The sequence below is a fragment of the Vidua chalybeata genome, chromosome 5 (assembly GCF_026979565.1).
Source record: "Vidua chalybeata isolate OUT-0048 chromosome 5, bVidCha1 merged haplotype, whole genome shotgun sequence".
Lineage (NCBI taxonomy): Eukaryota > Metazoa > Chordata > Aves > Passeriformes > Viduidae > Vidua > Vidua chalybeata.
In genome coordinates this window covers 9,003,559-9,024,282 of record NC_071534.1, presented here as the reverse complement: position 1 = coordinate 9,024,282, position 20,724 = coordinate 9,003,559, and the positions used below count along the sequence as shown (strand labels likewise).

Here is a 20,724-nt window from a genome sequence, read left to right as displayed (position 1 = left end):
TCTATCCAACACAGCTATGCAGGACATGCCAGCCTGCTGCAGCACAGAAAGCAGGGACTAAGGTCCAAGTGCTGCTCAAGATGATTTATTAAGCACTCATCCTCTATAAAATTCTCAAGGCAGCAGACATGTATATTTTTTCAGCTGTAATCTAAATGACTGCCATAGCCAGCTTGAAATCTAACCTGTAAAGCCATTTTCACATTAGCTCTCGCAGCAAACTTATTCATGTCTATAAATTTTTTGGGGGGTAAATAATTATTTGTTTCTCTGAAGGTACCGTGTGCTTGGTGTTTGCTTTTTAAAGAACAAAAGAAAACAGGACTGGCAAGGGAAAATTTTAGCAGAAGTCCAAACTGAAATGCATGAAATTAAAAATATATGAAATAGAACTGTAAAAAGGGGGAAGATAATGCAGAAAATGCAGAAAGTTTATAAACTAATTGCACAGAATAGTCTCAGCAAGTGACTTTTAGAAAAAAGGAATTTCAGTCTAACCATGCATTTGCTACAGCGTATTTACACCAAATGTGAAAAAATGCAGTTGAAGATCATGCTACTTATTCTGAGATGACAAAGCACCTTAACAAACTATACATAGAGAAGCTCTGAAATATAGGCACACAGCAAAAGCATTAAGAATTCCGCACAAAGCAGGTAATACTTTCCCTTCATAAGGGAGGCAAAATGCAATTTATATTTACCATATAAAAAGGTGGGTTTTTTTCTTTTACATTGTTGTGAGAAGGATGAACAGAAATAAACAGACATCTAAACGTTACAAAATTAAATCTATAAATGTAGATTAAAAACTTTACTTATCTGGAAAGCAAATGGGTGCCAAACCTAAGACTTTTACTGTACACTGTCCCTTTCTTTCAGTAGTTTGAAATAAAAGCTAAACAGATCCCCCTACATTTTTTAAAAATAAAAAGGTAGCTATTTATAGCTGCATTTATTGGAGCCGTTTCCTTATCAGGAAGTACGTAGCTGGGAATTACTATCTGCCTGCATCGGAAATTCTTTCAGGGATACAAAAACCCAAAAAGGAAATTTCCCTTCAAAAATATTCTGTGGGTTTTTTTGCTGCTGGTGAGCATTTAAAAATAAAATGTCAGTGCTCTGACCAGCTCACAGCCTCTTTGGGATGTTTATTCTGCAAACAAGAAGCTTTAAGACAACTGAGGGAAACATGAAGAAAAAATGCTCCTAGAGAACTGGAAGAGGGAGAATGCTGAAAACATAGTATGAAAAGAACCCTTTTTATCAGGATCCTGAGACAGTGCCAATTCATTACCAGTGCTACAGGATCTACCTCTGAAATAAGTGTGTTTCTACAATTCTCAGCCCCTCTCGACTGAACTGTAGCTCAGTTCACATGTTCCCCCTGCACCCTCAGGGTAGGAGTGGTGTATAGCCCAAAAGACAGTGAAACTACCACTCTTCCTTTGAGAGGGGATGGAAAAAGCCCATACAGGGGTACCACACCCTCCTGCACCTAACAGCACCAGGTCAGGGCAGAAGCCATGCAGGACAGGGGTAGAATAATGCTTTCCTGCAGGAGAGGTTCAGGTTCTCATAGCCCATGGGATCCAGTGCTACAAGCAACTCTGAACTTGGAATGGTGAATCTCCCGCTACAAAGAGCCCCTCAGTAAGTTCTCAGATCAGAAAACTTCCACTGTCTCCAAATCAACCCCCATAACCTTTATCCTTCCTCTCCATTGACTGCAGAACCCCCCATATTGTGCCTGTGGACTCCAAAGGCAGGAAGAACATTGGAGACGTTAATTTAATTTTTACTTGTCATGGTATAATTTAACATTTTTATTTTCTGGTCTGTAGCTACCTGACCATGCTGCCAGTGCAGAGCAGACACTTTTTTTTTTTCAGCGGGATACAAAAGCATAGGGAGATCAAAACCAGACAGGCAGATGGAGTAAATAAAGCAGGGTGCTTCAGGCTATTCCTGGGGTATGACTTCTATGCATAAAAACTCATGAGGAAAGATTTGGAGTTCAGCAAGTTTCCTAATGCTTTGACTCTCCAAAGCCAATCAGTGGTGATTGTTTATTAACTCACAACATCACCAACCATATGCCTATTAAACATGTAACTAACGCATAACTTCTCAAACAAGGATCACTGCTACATTAATAGGACCATGCTAGTCCTGCACAAAACATTTTACACGAGAAGTGAGCACATTCAAATTTATTCATCCCATAAAAGTGCACAAGCATTCCACAAGGCTGAAATGCCTGATACATTAAGTGCTCCAGCCTCCCAAGAACCTCTGGAGAATGATACTGCAAAGAGGCTCTTGGCTGAGGTGTTGGACTGGGCCTCCAAATCTGGATGGAATCATTTTACCAAAAATGTCTTCAACAAACTCAAGAATCATTTAGCCCTTCTGCTACAGCAGTAAAATGAGGAGTTCTAAAAATGGCATAAATCCCCATTTAATGGATATTTTACCAAGCTGTATTTGTTAAGCACCCTAAGGAGTGCCAGCACCAGAGAGGAAAGACATAAAAGTACAGCAAAAAGAAATCCAGCTTCTCATAAAGGGCATCAAATAATTCTTTTCTTTCTGTGTGTGTATACACATGACCTACCACATTAATTCCTGGGACCTCAAAGCTACAGCAGCTTTCCCCTTAGACACTGTAAGTCCCTCTCACTGCTGGACAGAGCTGTTCTCTCCCAAGAGGCAGCAGCTCATCTCTGTTAAAAGATCATGATGCTGTGCTGTTTCTGCAGGGCTTTTTACCACACTTGTGTTTTGTTGCAAGGCTCTCACCACACAATGGTTTCTTATTGTGGAGTTGTTAGTCATGGCTTACACGCAGTTTCTCTTCTGTGTTTTCTCTAGTTGTATGGCTGTTTATGAATGCTGCATTCTTTGCATTCATTTTATTTCTTACAAAAATAATTTTTAAAAAAGAGCACGGGAACACTTACAACATAATACAAATGAAAAATCAAACAGACATTTGGGATGGAAAGAGAAAAGCAAGCTAATTTTAGGTACACTGATCTTGACAATGTCCCTTTAAGACAAAGCTAAAAATGCTTCAAACCCAGCAATACCATAAATGTCCTGCTGCTTCTGCTTCATATTTCTCTCCACACTTTCCAGGGGAATTCCACAAGGGATCAAGCTTGAATCCCATATTAAAGTGACATGGTTTCCTTTCCCCTCTGAATAGAGATGAACGTGTATTTTGGAGATTTAAAACCCTACAGTGAAGCTCTCCAAAAGGGTAAAAGACTGGCTTAGCACCACTGGGACTCCCACCCACACTGCCAGCTTTCCGGAACCTGAAGCACAGGTCTCTTTGACCTCCCATATTAGGACTGCTTTGCAAGTTCCCACTGAGGCAGGAAAGCTCTTACCTCTCCACACACTTCCACTGGGAATGGTCAGAGCAGGAAACTGCTGTTAACTCTGGGCAACAACCAGGCACATTGGGAAAAATAAACCACTTGATTCTATAATCTCTCAAGGAGCAGAAAGCAACTCACAGAAAGTCAGCTTTCTTTACAAGTTTTTTCACACTTAACCTGGATGCTTCTGCCATAGTCACCAGGCAGCAGTAAGAAGTTAATAGATTCAGGGTTAAACTCACCAGCTGTTTGCAAAAGTGACGAGTGAAGGGGCCCTGTGTCACTCCAGTGCAAACCCAGTGACAAGGGAGTTTGTTTCCTACAGGTGATGAACAAAGACCATGCCAGAAAAATGCAAAGCAGGATCTTCATGATCCAAAGGCCACAGTTTTCCCAGCAGAATCAGTAATGGTGTTTCACTCTTCCCAGTGCAACACAGTCTATATAAAACATTAGCATCTATATTCACAGAATTCACAGAATCACTGGGTTGGAAGAGACCTTCAAAACCATTGGGTCCAACCCAGCCCTAACATCTCAACTAAACCATGGCACCAAGTGCCACATCCAGTCTTTTTTTTAAATACATCCAGGAATGGTGACTCCACCACCTCCCCAGGCAGACCATTCCAGAACTTTATCACGCTTTCCATGAAAAACTTTTTCCTAATATCCAACCTCTATTTCCCTTGACACAGCTTGAGACTATGTCCTCGTTCTATCAGCTGCTGCCTGGTGAAAGAGACCAACGCCCACCTGACTACACCTACCTTTCAGGAAGTTGTGGAGAGTGATAAGGTCACTCCTGAATCTCCTTTTCTCCAGGTTGAGCACCCCCAGCTTCCTCAGTCGTTCCTCACAGGGCTTGTGTTCCAAGCCCCTCACCAGCCTCATTGCCCTCCTCTGGACACGCTCAAGTGTCTCAACGTCCTTCCCAACCATGGCACAGGAGTGACTCAGACTGGGCTTCCCACCCATCCAAGTTCCCTGTTTGGGTGATCTTTTTGAGGCTGGCCTGAGATTCACAGTAAGAAACCCCTGTGATGCAGAGTGGAGCAGATGAGTTCAATTCAGGTGAGCACCAGAGGGTGCCTGTGGAACAGCCTACCTTAGGTTAGAGGCATGATCAGTGCCTCCCCAGCTCATGCGTTGCATCCTGTTTGCCCAACAACTGGACATAGCTCAGAGTCCTGAAGGAGCTTTGCTGGGGTTAACCAGAGTAATGGGTACTGAGGCTGACAGGATGGCTGGCTGGGATTTCCACACTCCAGTCGGCCTGTCAGTAGATTATTAACAGTTATAGACTGAAAGACCAGAAGGCACTGCTGGATGGACCCTCTCTGAATAGCTCACAATAGCTATAAGCTCACAATAAAATGTGCAAGACTAGCCTATAGTAGAAGACAAAGATGTAACAGCAAGATTAAATACTGCAATAAGGTGTTAGCAAGAAGTGCCATTGCCAGGCTTAATTTTTTTCTTTTTTTGTCATGGGTTGGTATTGGTTACGTGTAAGGTGAAAAGCAGATTAGGAGGAAAAGGCAAGGGCAGTAAGAAGGAAGAACAAGGCTTAAGTGGCCATAATGTCAGAGAAGAGCAAAGCGAGGTCTAGGAGAAGCCAATAATTTGAGAAAGAGGCCAGCCCAGGTCCCACGAAAATCAGTGGGAATTTAACCACTCATTTCAGCAGGACCAGGATTAGTCTCACCCACTAATTTGACATTCTGGCCACCTCTCCCAGTCCCTTTGTCATATGAAGCTTTTATTTTATTTTCCCTGTATGTGCGTCAGTCAGTTTTGTTCCACAAAGATCCTTCCAAAGCAAATATTTTCATTGCTTGCTGCTCTAAATGTGGCTTAGGGTAAAGGGCTTTTTTTCCCATCTCACTGCATACTTTCAGTTCAGTGCATTGAATATTCTAGTAACTAAACAACAATATGCTTAATGCTTCAAAGTGGCTTTCCAGCTGCTAGCCAAAATTGTAGAATAATTAACAGGTGCCAAAGGATTAATAGAAGGAGTAGCATAATTAATAGACACTATACAGAAAAAAATGAATCCCTGGCAATCCTGAGTGTTGTTGTTTCCTCCACCTTCTCTTAATTGTTTCCTGCATTCCTTTTATAAGGAAAAAAAAAAAAAAAGAAAACTAGTGCCCTTAAAACACAAATGATACATATAAGCAACAATGCATGATCAAAAGAAAGAAACTGGCAACAAACTGCCTTCAGGAATAATAAATGCCTTAGTTTAAAGAAACTGCCCAACTACCTGTCCTACCCTACTACTCATGTCCACACAGAACTTTATTGCACTATATGGTACAGCTAAGGATGCAAAGATGCCAAACCAATACAGAAGCACTAAGACTAGTTCCCACCAAATCAGAGTGTCAAATAATAATAAAAATAGCCATGCAGAAAAATTCCTATGAAACACTCACTAAAAACTTAAAGGCCTTTAATATAATATTTGCAGAAAATGAAACAAATTTCCTTTCTGTCCTTAATGAGGGAAGTAGAACAGACCATAATAACATGGGGCAGAGAGATACTACAATAAAAAATGTGATCTCACTAGGTGACCAGGCCTGCATTCTATGAAGTTTATCCAAATCAGCTGTGACGTGGAACTTTTCACACCCTGGAAAACCAAAGACCAGAACCCAAGCTACACAGGAAACAAAAAGCACTCAAATGATTTTACAAATAGGTCTTTAGCTTTCCCTACCATCAACACCCCAAAAGTAAGTGGAGTCAAGACAACACTGCAGTCCTAAAGTAAAAGTTCTCCCCTATGAGGTGGATGCATGTACTGTGATATCTCAAGTGTATCACTGCACTCTGAACATCGGTGCAAACTGCTGGGGGTTCAGAAAAAAGGCAACAGCAAGAAAAATTAGTTGTTGCCAAGAAGAATCACTTTGTGTGCACAGAAGAGTATATGCAGCATGTCTTACTATGACAGTGGGCTGCAGACATATGAAGGATGCCAACAATAAGGGGAGAAGAGTAATTAGTTCAGAGGAACAAATGAACTTGTTTCCATGTTTGTATCAAGAGAAAACTCTGAAATCTTTGCCCATGAGATCACTCTCCCTAAACAAACACACACATGCTCCCAAGAGAAGATGCCCTTCAGAGATAAAAATCAAACTGTACAAATCAACATAAGCATGCAAAGGGGAATGCTGTTACATAGGATCAGAGCATGCAACAAATCCTTTCTCAGCACTGGGATTTCTTCTGTCTCTCTTGTTGAAGAAGTTTTATACTAAAGGAAACAAAGGAAAACCATTAAGCCTGTAGCACATATTTACAGTTGCTGTTTTAGCAAGCAAACCACCTTATTTTAATCTTGTGTATTATGAAAAAGGAAAAAGCTGTTTTCTCCATAATTCAGAGCATATTAATAGACAAAGAAAAGGGTTCTCATATCCATCTCTTACATGCTGTATCCTCTATCCAGTTCCAAGAACTTTTTATTACAAGGTATTGGCCATAGCATTAAATAAGCAGCTAGTAAGGTTTTACTAGATGAGACAAAAAATAAAATTAATTTAAAAAAAACAGAGACCCCCACCACAAAATCCCACTAACTTTCTCTGTGGCAAAATGGAGTGTTTCCCCAGAAATAAGGGGTATGTAAATAGTTCCAGAGGACTTCCACCTATTTCTACATTTTTTGTTATCACAATACCTGGGCAGTTTCTGTATTATTTTTCAAAGCATTTAAGAGTCTTTGCACTCATGGGTTTTTTTCATTTTACAGTGGGGGATCTAAAACAAGGCGTCCAAGGTCCCAGAAGGCAGCAAGGGCAGCATCTTGTGTGTGAAATGAACTTGCTTCTCTTCAATCCTCAGTAAAAAATGTCCATTTTCCAAACACTCCTTCTATCTGACATTAGTGTAGTCTAGTGGAGATTATATATACTGCAAAGCTACCATGGCAGACACACCAGGGACAAAGAGCAACTGTTTTCTGCCTACATACTTGAAATGTAGGAAAGGATATTCCCCAGCTCCCCACTGATATTTTGTTGACAATGCCCCCAATACTCTGTTCCTAGTGGATGTTAGGCAGACAAGTATTATTTAAGAGTCCCTTACAGAGAAGTGCAGCACCAGAGAAAGGTATGTTTTATCCAGAAATTATTCTTACTATCCCAGAGATTTAAAGTTAAGACTGATTACACTGCATTTCTATACAATAGGCTGCAGGGGAGAAAGCAGCTACTTAAAACATGAAAGGCTGTGTGAGAAGGGGAAGTGCCTTCACATCACCCCAAGGTGTTTGTCTATATAATGTTAGCTCTGTTGACCAAAGAGAAGGAAGCTTGTAGCAAAGAGAGGTCCACATTCCACCCTTCCAAACTGCACTTCTTTTTCCAGTCTCTGGATGAAATCAGTGCAGCCTACCTGAGGGTCATTTGCTCACTAAGCAGTGAGAAATAATTTATCACACCAAAGGGAATTGCTTTACTTATTGTTCTGATACTTTTGCTTGGTGCTCTCAGAGTGATCTGGAACATTAGAAGCAATGAAAGTTCTTATCAGAAGGCATAAAACTGCCTGAATCCAGAGAGTGCTCTACATGTTCCACATGAAACATTTGTCTCTAGGTCTCTCTTTGGATCACCTGCACCTATGGCACAGGTACATGAAGATGTGTGGGTTGGGACTGAACCCTGCCCTGATGTTGTTGAACACCATCGGAATGTCATGGAAACAGGAGTGCAGGCCTGACAACCTATCGGCTCTGTGTGTGTGAGCGGAGGAATTTACCACATCTCCCTCTTCTACTGCAATGAGTGAGGGCTGAAAGAAGTTATTATGCTCCACACAAACAACAAAAATAACCGTAGGGATAGAACCTAGCAAAATCTCAGACCTAGAAAATCCTCAGACTTTGCAAATCTAAACCCAACCTTTACACACAGTTACTTTGCCTGACTTCTGAGGCAGTTTGGATTTAAGATCAAAGCTGTACCTCAGACACGTGTCTAAAAATAAACAAATAATGAGAGGAGTCCATGCAGGAACTGAAAAATCCTATATTAATACCTCTTAAAATCTCATGACACGAAATCCAAAAGGAACTGAGTTATTTCTATAGACAGTATTAGCAAGACTACTGGAATATCATCTTCACTTCTGTTTGCCTTCACTTTAAGAATAAAGTCTGAAGTGGGAGTCAGTTCACAGAGGTGATATAAAACAGAATTTGAAATCTGAAAGCTTAACAGGAAGACTGATAGCCTTAAGAACCTCTCTTCCTCATCCAGTTTAGCCAGGAAAAGGTTAAGAAGTGACAATCTAAAAGCACCTATATCAGGAGGAGTCTTTCGACAACATTTAGCAGGAAAGGCGATAATGAGATCTAATAGTTGGAAACTGAAGCTGACTAATTCAAACTATAAATAGGACACTTAAAAAAAAGCAAATAAGGAGATAATTAAGCATTAAAAGAACATCTAGAGACCTTATATCCTCCTCATCACTTAAGTTTTTTACATGAAGAGCAGAAGTCTTTCTGCACATGTTGTAGCTCAGTTACTGGACCTAAACACAGCAGTTACTGCATGAAGTTTTGTAACAGAAAATATACCAGAGATCGTTTTAAAAACTCCTGACCCAGCTATGAAGCTATGTACTTAAAGAGTGGTTTTAACAGTGTTTGGGTGGTCTGTTGATTGCCAACAATGTTTTGTGTCAATACTGACTGCATATTGAGCTACAATATACTACACAGCCATTGACTACAATTAGTAAGGCTATGTAAATGTGTTCCATGCTGTTTATGACCTCAGACACTAACCTTATGGAAGGCTATTTCACAGATATTTCATTATTAATCATCTGTGCTTTTACACTGCAACAAGTCAGACTGGTGTGGAAATACTAAAGGGAAAGAAGCCTTGCAAGTTTAAAAATGTGCCAACCAAAAGAACAGAAAAACCAAAACAAGAGTCAAGGTGAAAGGTTGGATCACATTCTAAAAATACTGTGAAAGAAGTCTTCATTGAGAGGAAGCTTGATAAATTCAACACTATCCAGCATGCTGGCTGGACGGGAAGGAAGCAGGTACATTATGTACCACCACTTTCAGTAGCAAGAGTCTCTGCCTCCCTGCCTTATGCATCTGTCACAGGCAGTGGGGAGGGCAACAGTAACTGGAAACCCAGCTGTCTTCCTGGCTGTGGAGCAGACAGACAGTGGCTCCCACAGCACAAGTAAACAGTACCAACTACTGCAACAAGGAAAAAACCCAAAAGATCTGGGGATGAACCGCACCAGTATGGAAAAGAACTGCTGGAGAAAAACTGCTTCTGTGTTGGGCTTTTTTGGTGCCTACTTTGGGCAAAGCATAGAAATGCCCTGTAAGTGTGGCAGCCAAGTCCTCTCCGGGCCAGGGGAACAGCTGAGCAGCCACACACACGTGCAGCCAGGCCTGGGAGCTCATGGCTGCTCAGGCAGGGACCAGACATGGTCAGAAACACTGCAGCAGCAGCTCCCATTCCCACCAGGAAGCACAGAAAACTGGGCCACGCAGGACATGTAAGAGACAGCATGGGAATGAGTGACCATGGGGCAGAGAAACTCAGTGGCCAGCAAGGGAGCAAGCACAGGACTACAGAAATGCTTTAAACACAGTTTGTATCCAGAAAAGGAGTGTGTGTGGAAGACAGCTGAGGACAGGAATGACAGTGTCTTGTGAAAAACATGGACTTCCCCCCGTGAAATCCCAAACCCGTTTGTCAGAGGGCAAAGCACAAAGTTTTGTTTGCTCCTGGCCCTCTTGTTCATTGTTGCTTAAGTACTCCAGGAATGTAACACCTGACAAAAGTTTACTTAAAACATCTTTATTTCCATCTGAACTGCTTCCTCTCCAAAAAGGAAAATTCCACTCTTCTTGTCCCCATCCTAATTCACCTCTCACTGGCCAACAGTCCTTGGCCTTTCCTATTTGTCAAACATTAAATCATATCAGCAAGGAAGTACCTGGCTCTGATCTTGCCCTCAGCTCCAGTTTTTGTTCCAATGTCAGTGATATGTCCTTCCTCCTTTGCAGCATCCTTTTGTGCACAGCTAAGCTCACTCCTCCTCCTTTCCCACTGCCTCTGGCAGCAACCATGCTCTACACTAGAGAGCCTGGGCATCACAAGTATTTGAGACCCCTCAGAACCTGAAAATAGCCACAGCACAAATGCATTCCACTTGCCACAGCTGGTGAAACTCTGACCCTGTGTCGCAGAACGTAACTGAGCAATTCCAATGAAGTGGAAGGAAACCTAGCACTTCCCGTCAAAATAAACCCTCCATATTTGTGCCTGTCATGAAAAACAAGCCAAATGCTTGACAAGGAGTGCAGGAGATGGAAAGGGAGATTCAGCATACTGTATTATAAAGAGTAATTTTCTTCAGTTAAAAACAACAGCCAGGAAAACCAAACCAGCTAGAGCTTATTAAAACAAAACAAAAAAAAAGTCTAAAGCCAGGGACTTCCCTGATCTCTTCCATAAAACCAGAAGTAACTCCTCACCCCGCCCTGGCCCTCTCCTCAGTCCAAGAACTTAAGCAGCCTCCTGCTGACACTCACGCAGGTGTGCTGGCAGTCTGACAGTGTCTTCCTCGTGCTGACACTCACGCAGGTGTGCTGGCAGTCTGACGGTGTCTTCCTCCATCCTGACTGCTTGAGCCACTGGGACATGTAGTGGTGACGAAGAGTAATTCGGTACCGGGCTCGCTGGAGGTGTGTACGAAATTCTTTCCTGCTGTTAAAAGAAAAGTTGGGGGAGGGGAGGGGGAGAGAAAGAGAGAGGACAACGTGAACTTTGGAACAGAGGTATGAAACCATGGCAGAGGAGGTGTATGTGGGTGGAAGGAAGGAAGGAAGTGTGTGCCTGGTGATGTGAGCAGCACCAGTGATGCACCAGCTGCCCAGGGAGCCCCAGAGCACACACAGAACACTGGTGGCCAGCGCTGCCCAGTGCTGAAGAGAGAGGGGCCAAGCACCTTTTAGGGTGGCAGGATTACTTCTCAAGAGAGCCATGAAGGTTCCAAGGGTCTTCTCAGAAATTTGCCAAGGGAGGAAAGGGGAAGTGACATGCAAGTGGGGAGACTCCAAGGGCTTTATGTCAGTGAAAATCTGACAGCAAGTCCATGATACAGGCATGAGTACCACTGAAGTGCCAAAACCACTTAATCTTACATTAACAAATCAGTCATGATATGAACAAGCTAAGTGTTTAGCACTATAATCCTTCCTACCATTTTTTTAAAGACATTAATCAGTAACTTTTGTCATTGCTGCAGAAAAACACATCACCAAAGACTACTCTATTTACCATCAAGTAATGTAGTACTCTTGTTTCTGCTAAATGAGTTACTATTACCTTCTTTGAAGTAGTTTAACTTGCAACCAAGTACAGTCAAACAGAGTTAAAGGGCAACTTGTGACTGTTGTATTAGTTTTGTAACTGTCACAATTAGGTTTTTACTTGGGAAAATGCCTGACAAGAAATCTAAGACTGAAACTTCATATTATCTGAAGGGAAAATTCTTCCATATTCTAAGCCTCCAACAATGCACTCCAATCCATAGTATAAAATATACCCTTTGTAAATAAACATAGCCATAGTTTTACAGGAATATAAAAAACCATTATTATATGCTTCCTGGAAAGTAATGCATGTTATTCTACAGAATACTGACACGCCAGTGCAAGTATGGATTTACATCCCTGCACATACAGAAGCAGAAGGAGGTACTATAATTTCCGAGCATTTGCAGGACAGTACAAGTGCAGCCTCTCACCCCGACCTTGATCTCCGGCAAACGGAAAAGACAAATTTGGTGCTGGACCAAGAGAAGGTAATTGCTTCCACGACAAACCACAGCCATGAGACAGGAAAACGGACTGAGGCTGACAGAGGCACCTGCAGAATGTAATGTAAGCACCCTTGCCGCCAAAGGGAAGGGGAGGTTTGCAAAAAAACTCTGCAGACAGATTAGGTGACGTCCAAAAATAAAGGGAATACCTAGAAAGTCTTGCAGCCACCACTTCAGAGCAAGCCCAGTTCATTCTTTTGCAAGATGCCGTTTGCTGCTCAGGAGCTCAGGTAGAACCAGAAGAACATCGGGTGTGCCACCACAACACCCTATAAGCACATGTCAGAGAAGACTGACAGCATGTGGAGAACACACTGTTGTAGGTTTAGACCAAGTGAGAAGACAGGCCTGTTTCACTCCACCATCACTTTGCTATTTCTGCAAGTATGGCCCCTGTGGCTGTCAGCTCAGTACTTTTAAAAGACAAATTGTTCAGTCTTACGTTCCTGTCTCCCACAAACTCAGTTTCTTTCTACTCATCTGGCCAGGCAACAGCAACCCATTAGCTAGCATGAGTTCAGTTTTTTGCAGTTACCAAACGGAGATGTTCATTGTGACGCAATGAAAGACGCACCTGTGGAGCTACAAGGCATTATTTGGTTTTCAGCTTCCCCAACTCTTTCCCTAACCCAAACCAGCTGACTCTGTGCTTCCCGCTGCAGAGGTGTGGCCCTCTGTGCCCATCTGCACCTCTCACCCTGGGGCACAGCACCCCTGGAGGGGAGGGAGACCAGGCACTTCCCAGCATTTCCTGCTGCCATCCACAGCACAGATAATCGAACCACACTACAGCTGCTCGCTTTGTTCATGGAGATATTTAGAAAAAGAGGAACACTTCTGAAACACAGCCACACAGATGCCTGCCTCTGTTAATGGGCACTGGAGGATTGGTGGGAGACCTGAAGTCCTTTTCCTCCCTCCTGAAGAATGCAGGATACAGTCCAAGCTCAGGTCACATTGCATGCTCACTGAATCACCACTGCAAAGACAAAGTAGCTTCAAAGGTCTCCTCACTTCCCAAGAGCAGGTGGAAAATGAAATTAAATCCAGAACCCCTCCCCCATCCACTTCCCTCAAGACCCAGTAGGTGCTGCATCAAACCAAGGCTTTCAGTATGTGCTGCCTTTACTGATCAATCTCCTAAAGGCATACCATAACTTGATTTATACCATGGCAGTTTCATTGAGGTTTACTGTTTTAAACAAATGCATTTGATTCATTGTTTCCTACTATTCATAAGGACAGGACAGCCAAAACCAAACAAGATATGGAACTGCAGTTACTTTTCCCACACATCTTGGATGTCTACAGTACTGTGTGAATTACTATTTGCAGAAGGCATTTTACAAGGCACAAGGGGAGTTAGCTTTCCAGTTCCTATTAGTGCCTTTGAAATGCCCTCCCTTGTTAATCTTGCATTTTTCTGTCAGCACCTTTAGCCTAAATATCAAAGCAATTTACAGACATTAGGTAAGTCTTTCTCTTTATTAGACACACAGGCAAACTGAGTTACAGCAAGAGCACAGCTCAAATGAGCTAAGTAATTTCAGAGTTAAACTGTCTTGAAAAAGGACATCATGTGCCTCTCAAGGGCAATACATTTAACAATTGCATGCTGAAAGAGCTGCCCTTTAACTGTCCTGGACAGATTTCCAAAAGGTGTGGAATGGTAATGGCACAGGGAGGTCAAGACACTGGGCTTGTGGAAAAAAATTAGCTTAATCCCTGTTTGCAGCATGGGGCAGTAACGTGGCTGGCAGCAGAACCGCAAGCACCAGTCCAGTTCTACAACCTGCCCCTTCTCTGTGCTCAGCCACACGCAGTGCCCAGCCTCCACAGTCAATGCACAAGGTCACATGTGCTCCTCCAGGCTTTCTGAGGCTTTCTAGAGTCACGTTTCCAGGAGGTACCTATTGTGCTCACACCACTGAGAATGAATTGCATTAATCTTCACAACTCCAGGACTGCCCAGTGCTTCTCTCTGTGGAATCCACCAAACAAAAAAAAACATGGCTGGTGTCTCTTGCTTCTAAGGTTATGCAACCAGATACTCTGCCACTAGGAATTTTTCTGAAAACATTTCCTAACTAGTCAAGTTTAATATTTCCCTTTGTATTAAGGCCAAGAATGGTAGGCTTGTTCAAGCACAGCTTGGGAGGAAGAATAGGTAGTGCTGGTAGAACCTGCACGAACCTTGTGTGCTCTTGAGCAAACAGCCTTGCTGCAGCTTAACCTACTGGTAAAAAAAACTAAATCAATACACATTTGATGTGGTCCTGTGAGATTTTTGGTGATGAGTGCTAAGAAAGAGCTTGGTACTACCACATTCCTTAAAAACCACCTGCCAGGGGACTCTAGAAACCTCTAAGCCTACAAGTGAACAAATGCTCAGCCCCAAACAATTACCAGCTAAGAAATTTCAATATAGCAACTCCTGAGCATTTTGCCAGTAGCCACAAAGAGGTGACTAAAACAGATGGCATATTGCTTGCTGTCATCATTTTTGATCAGTTTCTTCAGCTCACAGGGAGTCAAGAAAGTTTCACCATGAAATTTCATGTTACTTACAGTAATTGAAGAGCTACACAAAGTCAGTTTTTATGGAAGGCCCTCCCTGAGGCTTATTCTGGTGGCTGGTGCTCCAAGAGGGCCACCCGGACAACCAGCCAGGTCTGCTGAGAGTAGGACATGCTTTCACCTGCCCAACTCAGCAGAGACAGGCTGAAACACATGGCTAAAAATCAAGAGAATGTATAGGTTCTTTCTCTTTACTAAATATTCAGCTGCTGAGAATGCCATAGATAAAGCCATCCTGTCTAAATCAAAAGCTGTACTGACCGTGACTATGTAGTAGGCGTGTATCTAACAGCTGACTGGATTCCCAAAGCCATCAAAGCACACACTAATTTCAGGTTGAAGAATTGGGGTACATCCTTTACTGACAAAAAAACAACATGAACAGAATTTTCTCTGTCAGGAACACAAATAATTCATATTGCTAAAATAAAAATATTAATTAAAAACCAAGGTATCAAAATTAAATTTAAAAGAAGTCTAACAGTTGAGGATGAGGCAGGCTGCAAATAAAAATAGCTTCAGGCTTTTGATATAATTGCACCCTTCTAAACTCCAAAGCAACAGCCTTGCCATCTGATAGTCTTTTTGTCCCCTTTACTAAGTTCATTCATATGGCAGGCACAAAGAATATACATGATTTTGTAGAAATGAAAATAAAATATGTAAAAAAGTCTGCTAAGCAAGCTCTTATGTAGTCCCAATGACATTATTATTTCAGTAGCTGGATAGGTGGCATAGTAAAACTACTTTTTTTAATTGATAAAGCAAAAAATGCAATACCTATGCAGCAGTTTTCAGGAAACCAAAACAGGCAATGTGGCCTGCATATACCTTGTGCTGGACAGAAAAGGCAGCTGACCCTAATCACTGACTAAAAACTTCCTTCTATACTGCACATAATGATACCACATAGGGAGAAAGGAATTAAAAGTGAAAGCTGACACACATTTGTCTCCCAGGGTGCTGGTAAACCTGTGCCATGAAATGAAAAGACAGGCCAAGGGACCAGGAGCCAGGGGGAGCCTGTGAGGGTCTGGTTTTCCTGCTGTGGATCTTCATAGGAGTAGGTGGCTCGAGTATAGCAGAGGGGGGAAAAGGGCCTTAGAGACAAGGGTGATTTCTGTTTGCAGGAAAAATTCAGAAGGCCCTGAGCATCTGGGCACCCAGCAGGACAGTGACAGCAAACCAGCCACAGAGCAGCACAGGGGAAAACAGCCCCTATTCAAGTAAATTAATCCTTAGGGAAGCAAGTGAGGAGAAGAGGAAAGGGAAGGAAGACAGATGCACTGTTCAGCAGTGGTTTGTATGCAATACCACAGCTGGATATGAAAGTCCTGAAGACCACTGTGAGATGAGTTACATGGTCTAACACAGGGAGCAGGAAGGAATCAGAGCCTCTAACAGCACTGACTGTGCTCAGAGACTGAACAGCACATTTGAGAACTTTGGTCTATGTTATAGTTTGCATACTCCAACTTCTGCCAGGGACAAAGGCTCAGACTCCAAAAAAAGCCAACTAGAGCCATGCAGTAACAGGGTATGAATTCAACTCTCCACTTTCCTCCCCTCCCCCAGCTGCTGTCATCTTCTTAATTTCCATGGCAGACATCTCCTAATTTTTGATCCCATTAATACAGCAATTCACATCAAATCTATAGCAGCATAATCAGCACACTATCAGTAATTAGAGAAATTAAAACAAACACAGCTCTCTGGAATGGACCTTATGCAAAGCAGCACTGGGAAAGATTAACATCTTGTTTCCTGGGCAGAAAGCAGAGATTGTGTCAGTAACCTCAGGAATTTTGTAAAGTTCAGTTCCTCCCTGATTCCTCCTTCCAGCCTGTCCTCCCTGCACAGGGGCAGGTGATGGCTCCCCTCTCACACCTCAATCCTTATTCAAGCAAATAAAAACCAAACACAGTGGTGTAGTGGTTCATCACAAAGGGAAGGGGAAAAGAGACAGTGGGAAGCTCATGCTTCTCCCAATGTGATTACAGCCATTGTCCTAATTAAATTAAAATGGAAAAACTAGAAGATAAAACTAAGGCAAAAAGCTCAGTACAGCTCATGAAAGGATCAATCATTTATTTGTATAATAAAGAATTTCATCTGTAGATATCCCAGCTAGGCAGTAGAAAATACACAAGAGGCAGATTCTGGTTCAGAATTTGGAAGTGGAATCATCATAGTCCAAACAGGAGTAAAGCCTTTTCTATCCACCCACCCTTCTGCAGCAAGGCTCCAAGAAGAGGCAGCAAAACCAGGACTTGGCCCCTCCGACCTACTTCATGGTAGAAGTCAACCACAGATTCAACTGCCTGACATTAAGAAACTGTCTGCCCCCAGCCCTTTTCAACATGCAACTCCAAAATTTGCATCCTGGGGTTGTCACTGAAGAACTTCACTCCTCTGCAGAACTTGCTACTGACCTTTGTTTAAGCAGGGCATGGAAAAAGCTGGGCCACTACTGTAACCCATAGGGTCCCTTTGGCATCTATACCATGGGTTGTTGGTACACTCACTCCACACAAAGCACCACAGAAGGCTCAAGAGAGACAGTTAATTGTACAGCTAGGGAAAAAAAACACCTCATGAGGCTTTGAAGTACTGTGGCCAAGTGAGTAAGCAGCAGGGAAGCAAGGAAGGCAACAGCAAAGAATTTTCCAGGCTTAGCTGCACGTCAGAGATATTTCACTGCACTTTTTTTGTTCTCTTTTCTAAAATAGGCAGGGCTGGGAAGCCTCATCTCTGTAACATATGGTGGTTGTACAACCCTGCCTGTGTGCGTGGGAATTAACACCCTGAACACTCTTACTGCAGTCATGTGCTCATTTCAGGGCAAGGTTCCTGGAGGCCATGAAACTGAGATGGCAAGACTAAGGGGAAACATGGTGTACAGGGAGCTGCCCTCTCATGAGTTATGGGAAAGCTCCTCTTCTACATCTCAGGGCTGGCATGTGTTTTTACTTGGTTGCATTACTGAGCTGTCAAAGTTGCAGTGTTACTGTGCATTCAAACACATATCCAAGGACAATCATCATTTCTGATCTTCCTATCATGGCTGAGCATTGCTTTCTGAACATTCCTACTGAAGCTACAGTTACTGTGAACAGGGTCCTTCACAAAAGAGGATATCAAATATTTACATAGCACAAATCACAGGTCAGAACTGCCACACAGATGAGGTCAACTCATTCACTGTCCTGGGATATCTAATTGCCCATCAGTTAAGTAGTGAAAAAAAAATAATGGGAGAGTAATTCATATAAAAGTCATATCTTCTTTTAACCCTCAGTCACTGATGGAAACAGAATTCCTGTAGAGCTGCAACATCCTGAAATACACATTTTAAAAATACCACTTAGAAATATAAGAAATTGCCCTTCTTGGTCCCAATAAACAGCTGGATCCTGCAAAATTCTTCAGTGAAATTTTATTTATTTATTTTTAAACAGTGTTTCTGGTCCAGATTTACACTGGTGGAAGTAAAATCCACTTATGGGCCTCAGTCTTTCTCTTCTCCAGTAACTTAAGATTATTTACTATTGGCATACACAGCACCCCTGCATTTCCACCACAGCATTTCTCCACACTTCAGACATCTGGCAGACTTTCCATGACAAAGGACATGCCAAATGCCCAGAGAAACCTGAGAGTGCCATGCCAAGGTCTAATGCAACACCTTACAGTTTTTAATCCTGAAGACTGAAGTAGTGCCACAGTAAACCAACACACACAGCATGGCAGGGAAGTGTGCCACATCCCCTTGTTCCAAAATACCTCTAAGTAGGTAAAAACAATTTTTCAGAGAGAATCTAGGCCAGTCTGGGAATAGGACAGCTATAATAAGGGCTGCTGGTGAAAAAATGGGCAGATCTACTTGAGTAAAACTAAACAGAATCTTCAAGAAGAGAAGACAGCCAAATAAAATACCCATTCTCAAAGACTGTCTTAGTAAACTAGTCCAAAAACAAGGGATCATGGATGTTTGCCACTATAAAATATCACGAAGATTCAGATTATTCAACTCCCAACACATTAAATGCAGAGGGAGTTCCTAGAAAGGGCCATACTTGCACTGACCTTGACTACTGTACAGACAGTGGATAAGGAAGAAACATCAAATTACAATCTTCCTCTCCCCCTATTCTTTCACGTACTCCAACTACTTCAATGTAAGCAACATCAAGATCAGTGTGACTAGAAAAGGAAGCTCTAGCTGACAAAGGAGAGTATATAAAAATAGGATTTCACTTAGAGTATTGCATCCTGGACATTTGCAGGCTCTTCCTTCTGCATCATACATACACACACCCCTATGTATGCAAGACAGGCAAGTTTTACAAGAGTCAAATTATCTAGCTTGTAAGGAAGGAATAAAGGAACTACTGAGATGGACAGAAGAAAGGACAGACACAGCCCAACATCCAAAAGGAAATACAAACAGAGTGAAGAGAAGGTAATCTGGAAGACGTATTGCAGAAGGATAAGCTAGTTAGAAGCTGTGATCAAAATAAAGATGCACTTGAAGACCACTGAAAGAAGCTGAATTACAGAAGAAACAAAATCTGCAACAGGTCAGCCTGTACAAAAACTGGATTTTTTTTAAACAAGCTATTTAGCAGCTTTTGTAAGTTTTCTCCAGTCAGCAGTCTAATAGTATGAGAATGGAAAGTAGAAGAAACTGAACATTTTGCTGATCATCAGACACTAAAATACTACTTAGAAAAAGAAAACAAAGCACCTGAGGGATAGCTCAAGGCACACTAAAATCATGGTCCTTCCTGCACAGGACCATCAGGATTGGCAGAACTTTAAGGGGAGTTTTTAAATATAATTGTAGAGAAACAGCTGGTCATGGTACTGCATATCTGATCCAAAAGAAGAATAGATGTGCTTTCATGTGTGTTCGAAGAAAAGCTGAAGCTCCTGAACAAGACATAGTTTTAAGAAGTGGTAGATGACAGGAAAAGAGCAGAGCCTGACTTCAACAATATGGTCTATATTCCATGGACAATGACAGGGTCAAGTGATGGCTCTTTATTAAATGCTTTCTCCTGCATTAATGCTGCACACTCTAATAATTTGACCATTGCTATTAACAAATCTGCCATGTCCCTGCCTGAAGCTAATAAGTAATTAACTAAGCAGGTGAATATTCTGTTGCGTAAGGAGAGCTATTAGCAATCCTTTCCCAAGTGCTCTGAAAACAAGAGATGCCTTCCAGGTATGACCTGTCCATGTGACAGGGTACACCCCACACAGACCTTATTCCTTCACTCTGGAAATTCCAGGGGCACTCCCAGCACTCAGAAGAGGAACAAGAAGTGGATCACCTCCTGTATAGGGGTGCTGCACAAGGCTGGGTGGTAGATGCCAGACAGCAAAACACAGGATAAAACAAGCTCCACAGAAGAGGTTTGAAGAGAAACGGTGAGGACACAAGTTTGACTGTCCCCAGACCTGCTGTGACTCTCCAAAACGACTTGTGGCACTACCACAGCCCTCACTGCCTTGGTTGTGCCAACAGGACAATGGGAAAAATGCTGAGGCCCACAGGTGTGTCAAGCCCTGTGACAAATCTCAGTTTAGCTACTTTCCTTCTGCCATAGCTTTTCCTGTTCATTAAGTTCCCCAACTGTTTTAATTGCTCCTTTCAACCTCTGCATCACTTTTTGTTCTTCCTCAAATTATTATTTTGTTTTAGCTCATAATCCTGAAGCATTGGTTATGATGTTGTTCCTGGCAGAACAGAAGCGCTGAAGTTTCACTCTGGTTATCTTTGGCTTGTTTTCACAACTAAGCATTGCTGGTTCACATCTGAATGGACACTGTAGTGAGAGCCACTCCACCCTTACCATAA

At 42.3% G+C, this 20,724-nt stretch overlaps 1 protein-coding gene across 8 annotated transcripts in view; it reads right to left on the bottom strand.

The window, feature by feature from the left end:
• ETV6 (ETS variant transcription factor 6) overlaps positions 1–20,724 on the bottom strand; it is a 132,685-nt gene that overhangs the window by 74,096 nt on the left and 37,865 nt on the right. For 2 of the 8 annotated variants that reach the window (XM_053942684.1, XM_053942682.1), the window contains exon 2: positions 10,990–11,164. The exons of 1 other annotated variant lie outside the window; for it this stretch is intronic. In XM_053942684.1, the coding sequence (XP_053798659.1) occupies positions 10,990–11,164 (175 nt within the window). Of the gene's footprint in view, positions 1–10,989; positions 11,165–11,405; positions 11,425–12,430; positions 12,447–12,723; positions 12,741–20,724 lie in introns of those variants that run through there. 5 more of the 8 variants (XM_053942690.1, XM_053942685.1, XM_053942686.1 and 2 more) reach the window with 5 other exon arrangements.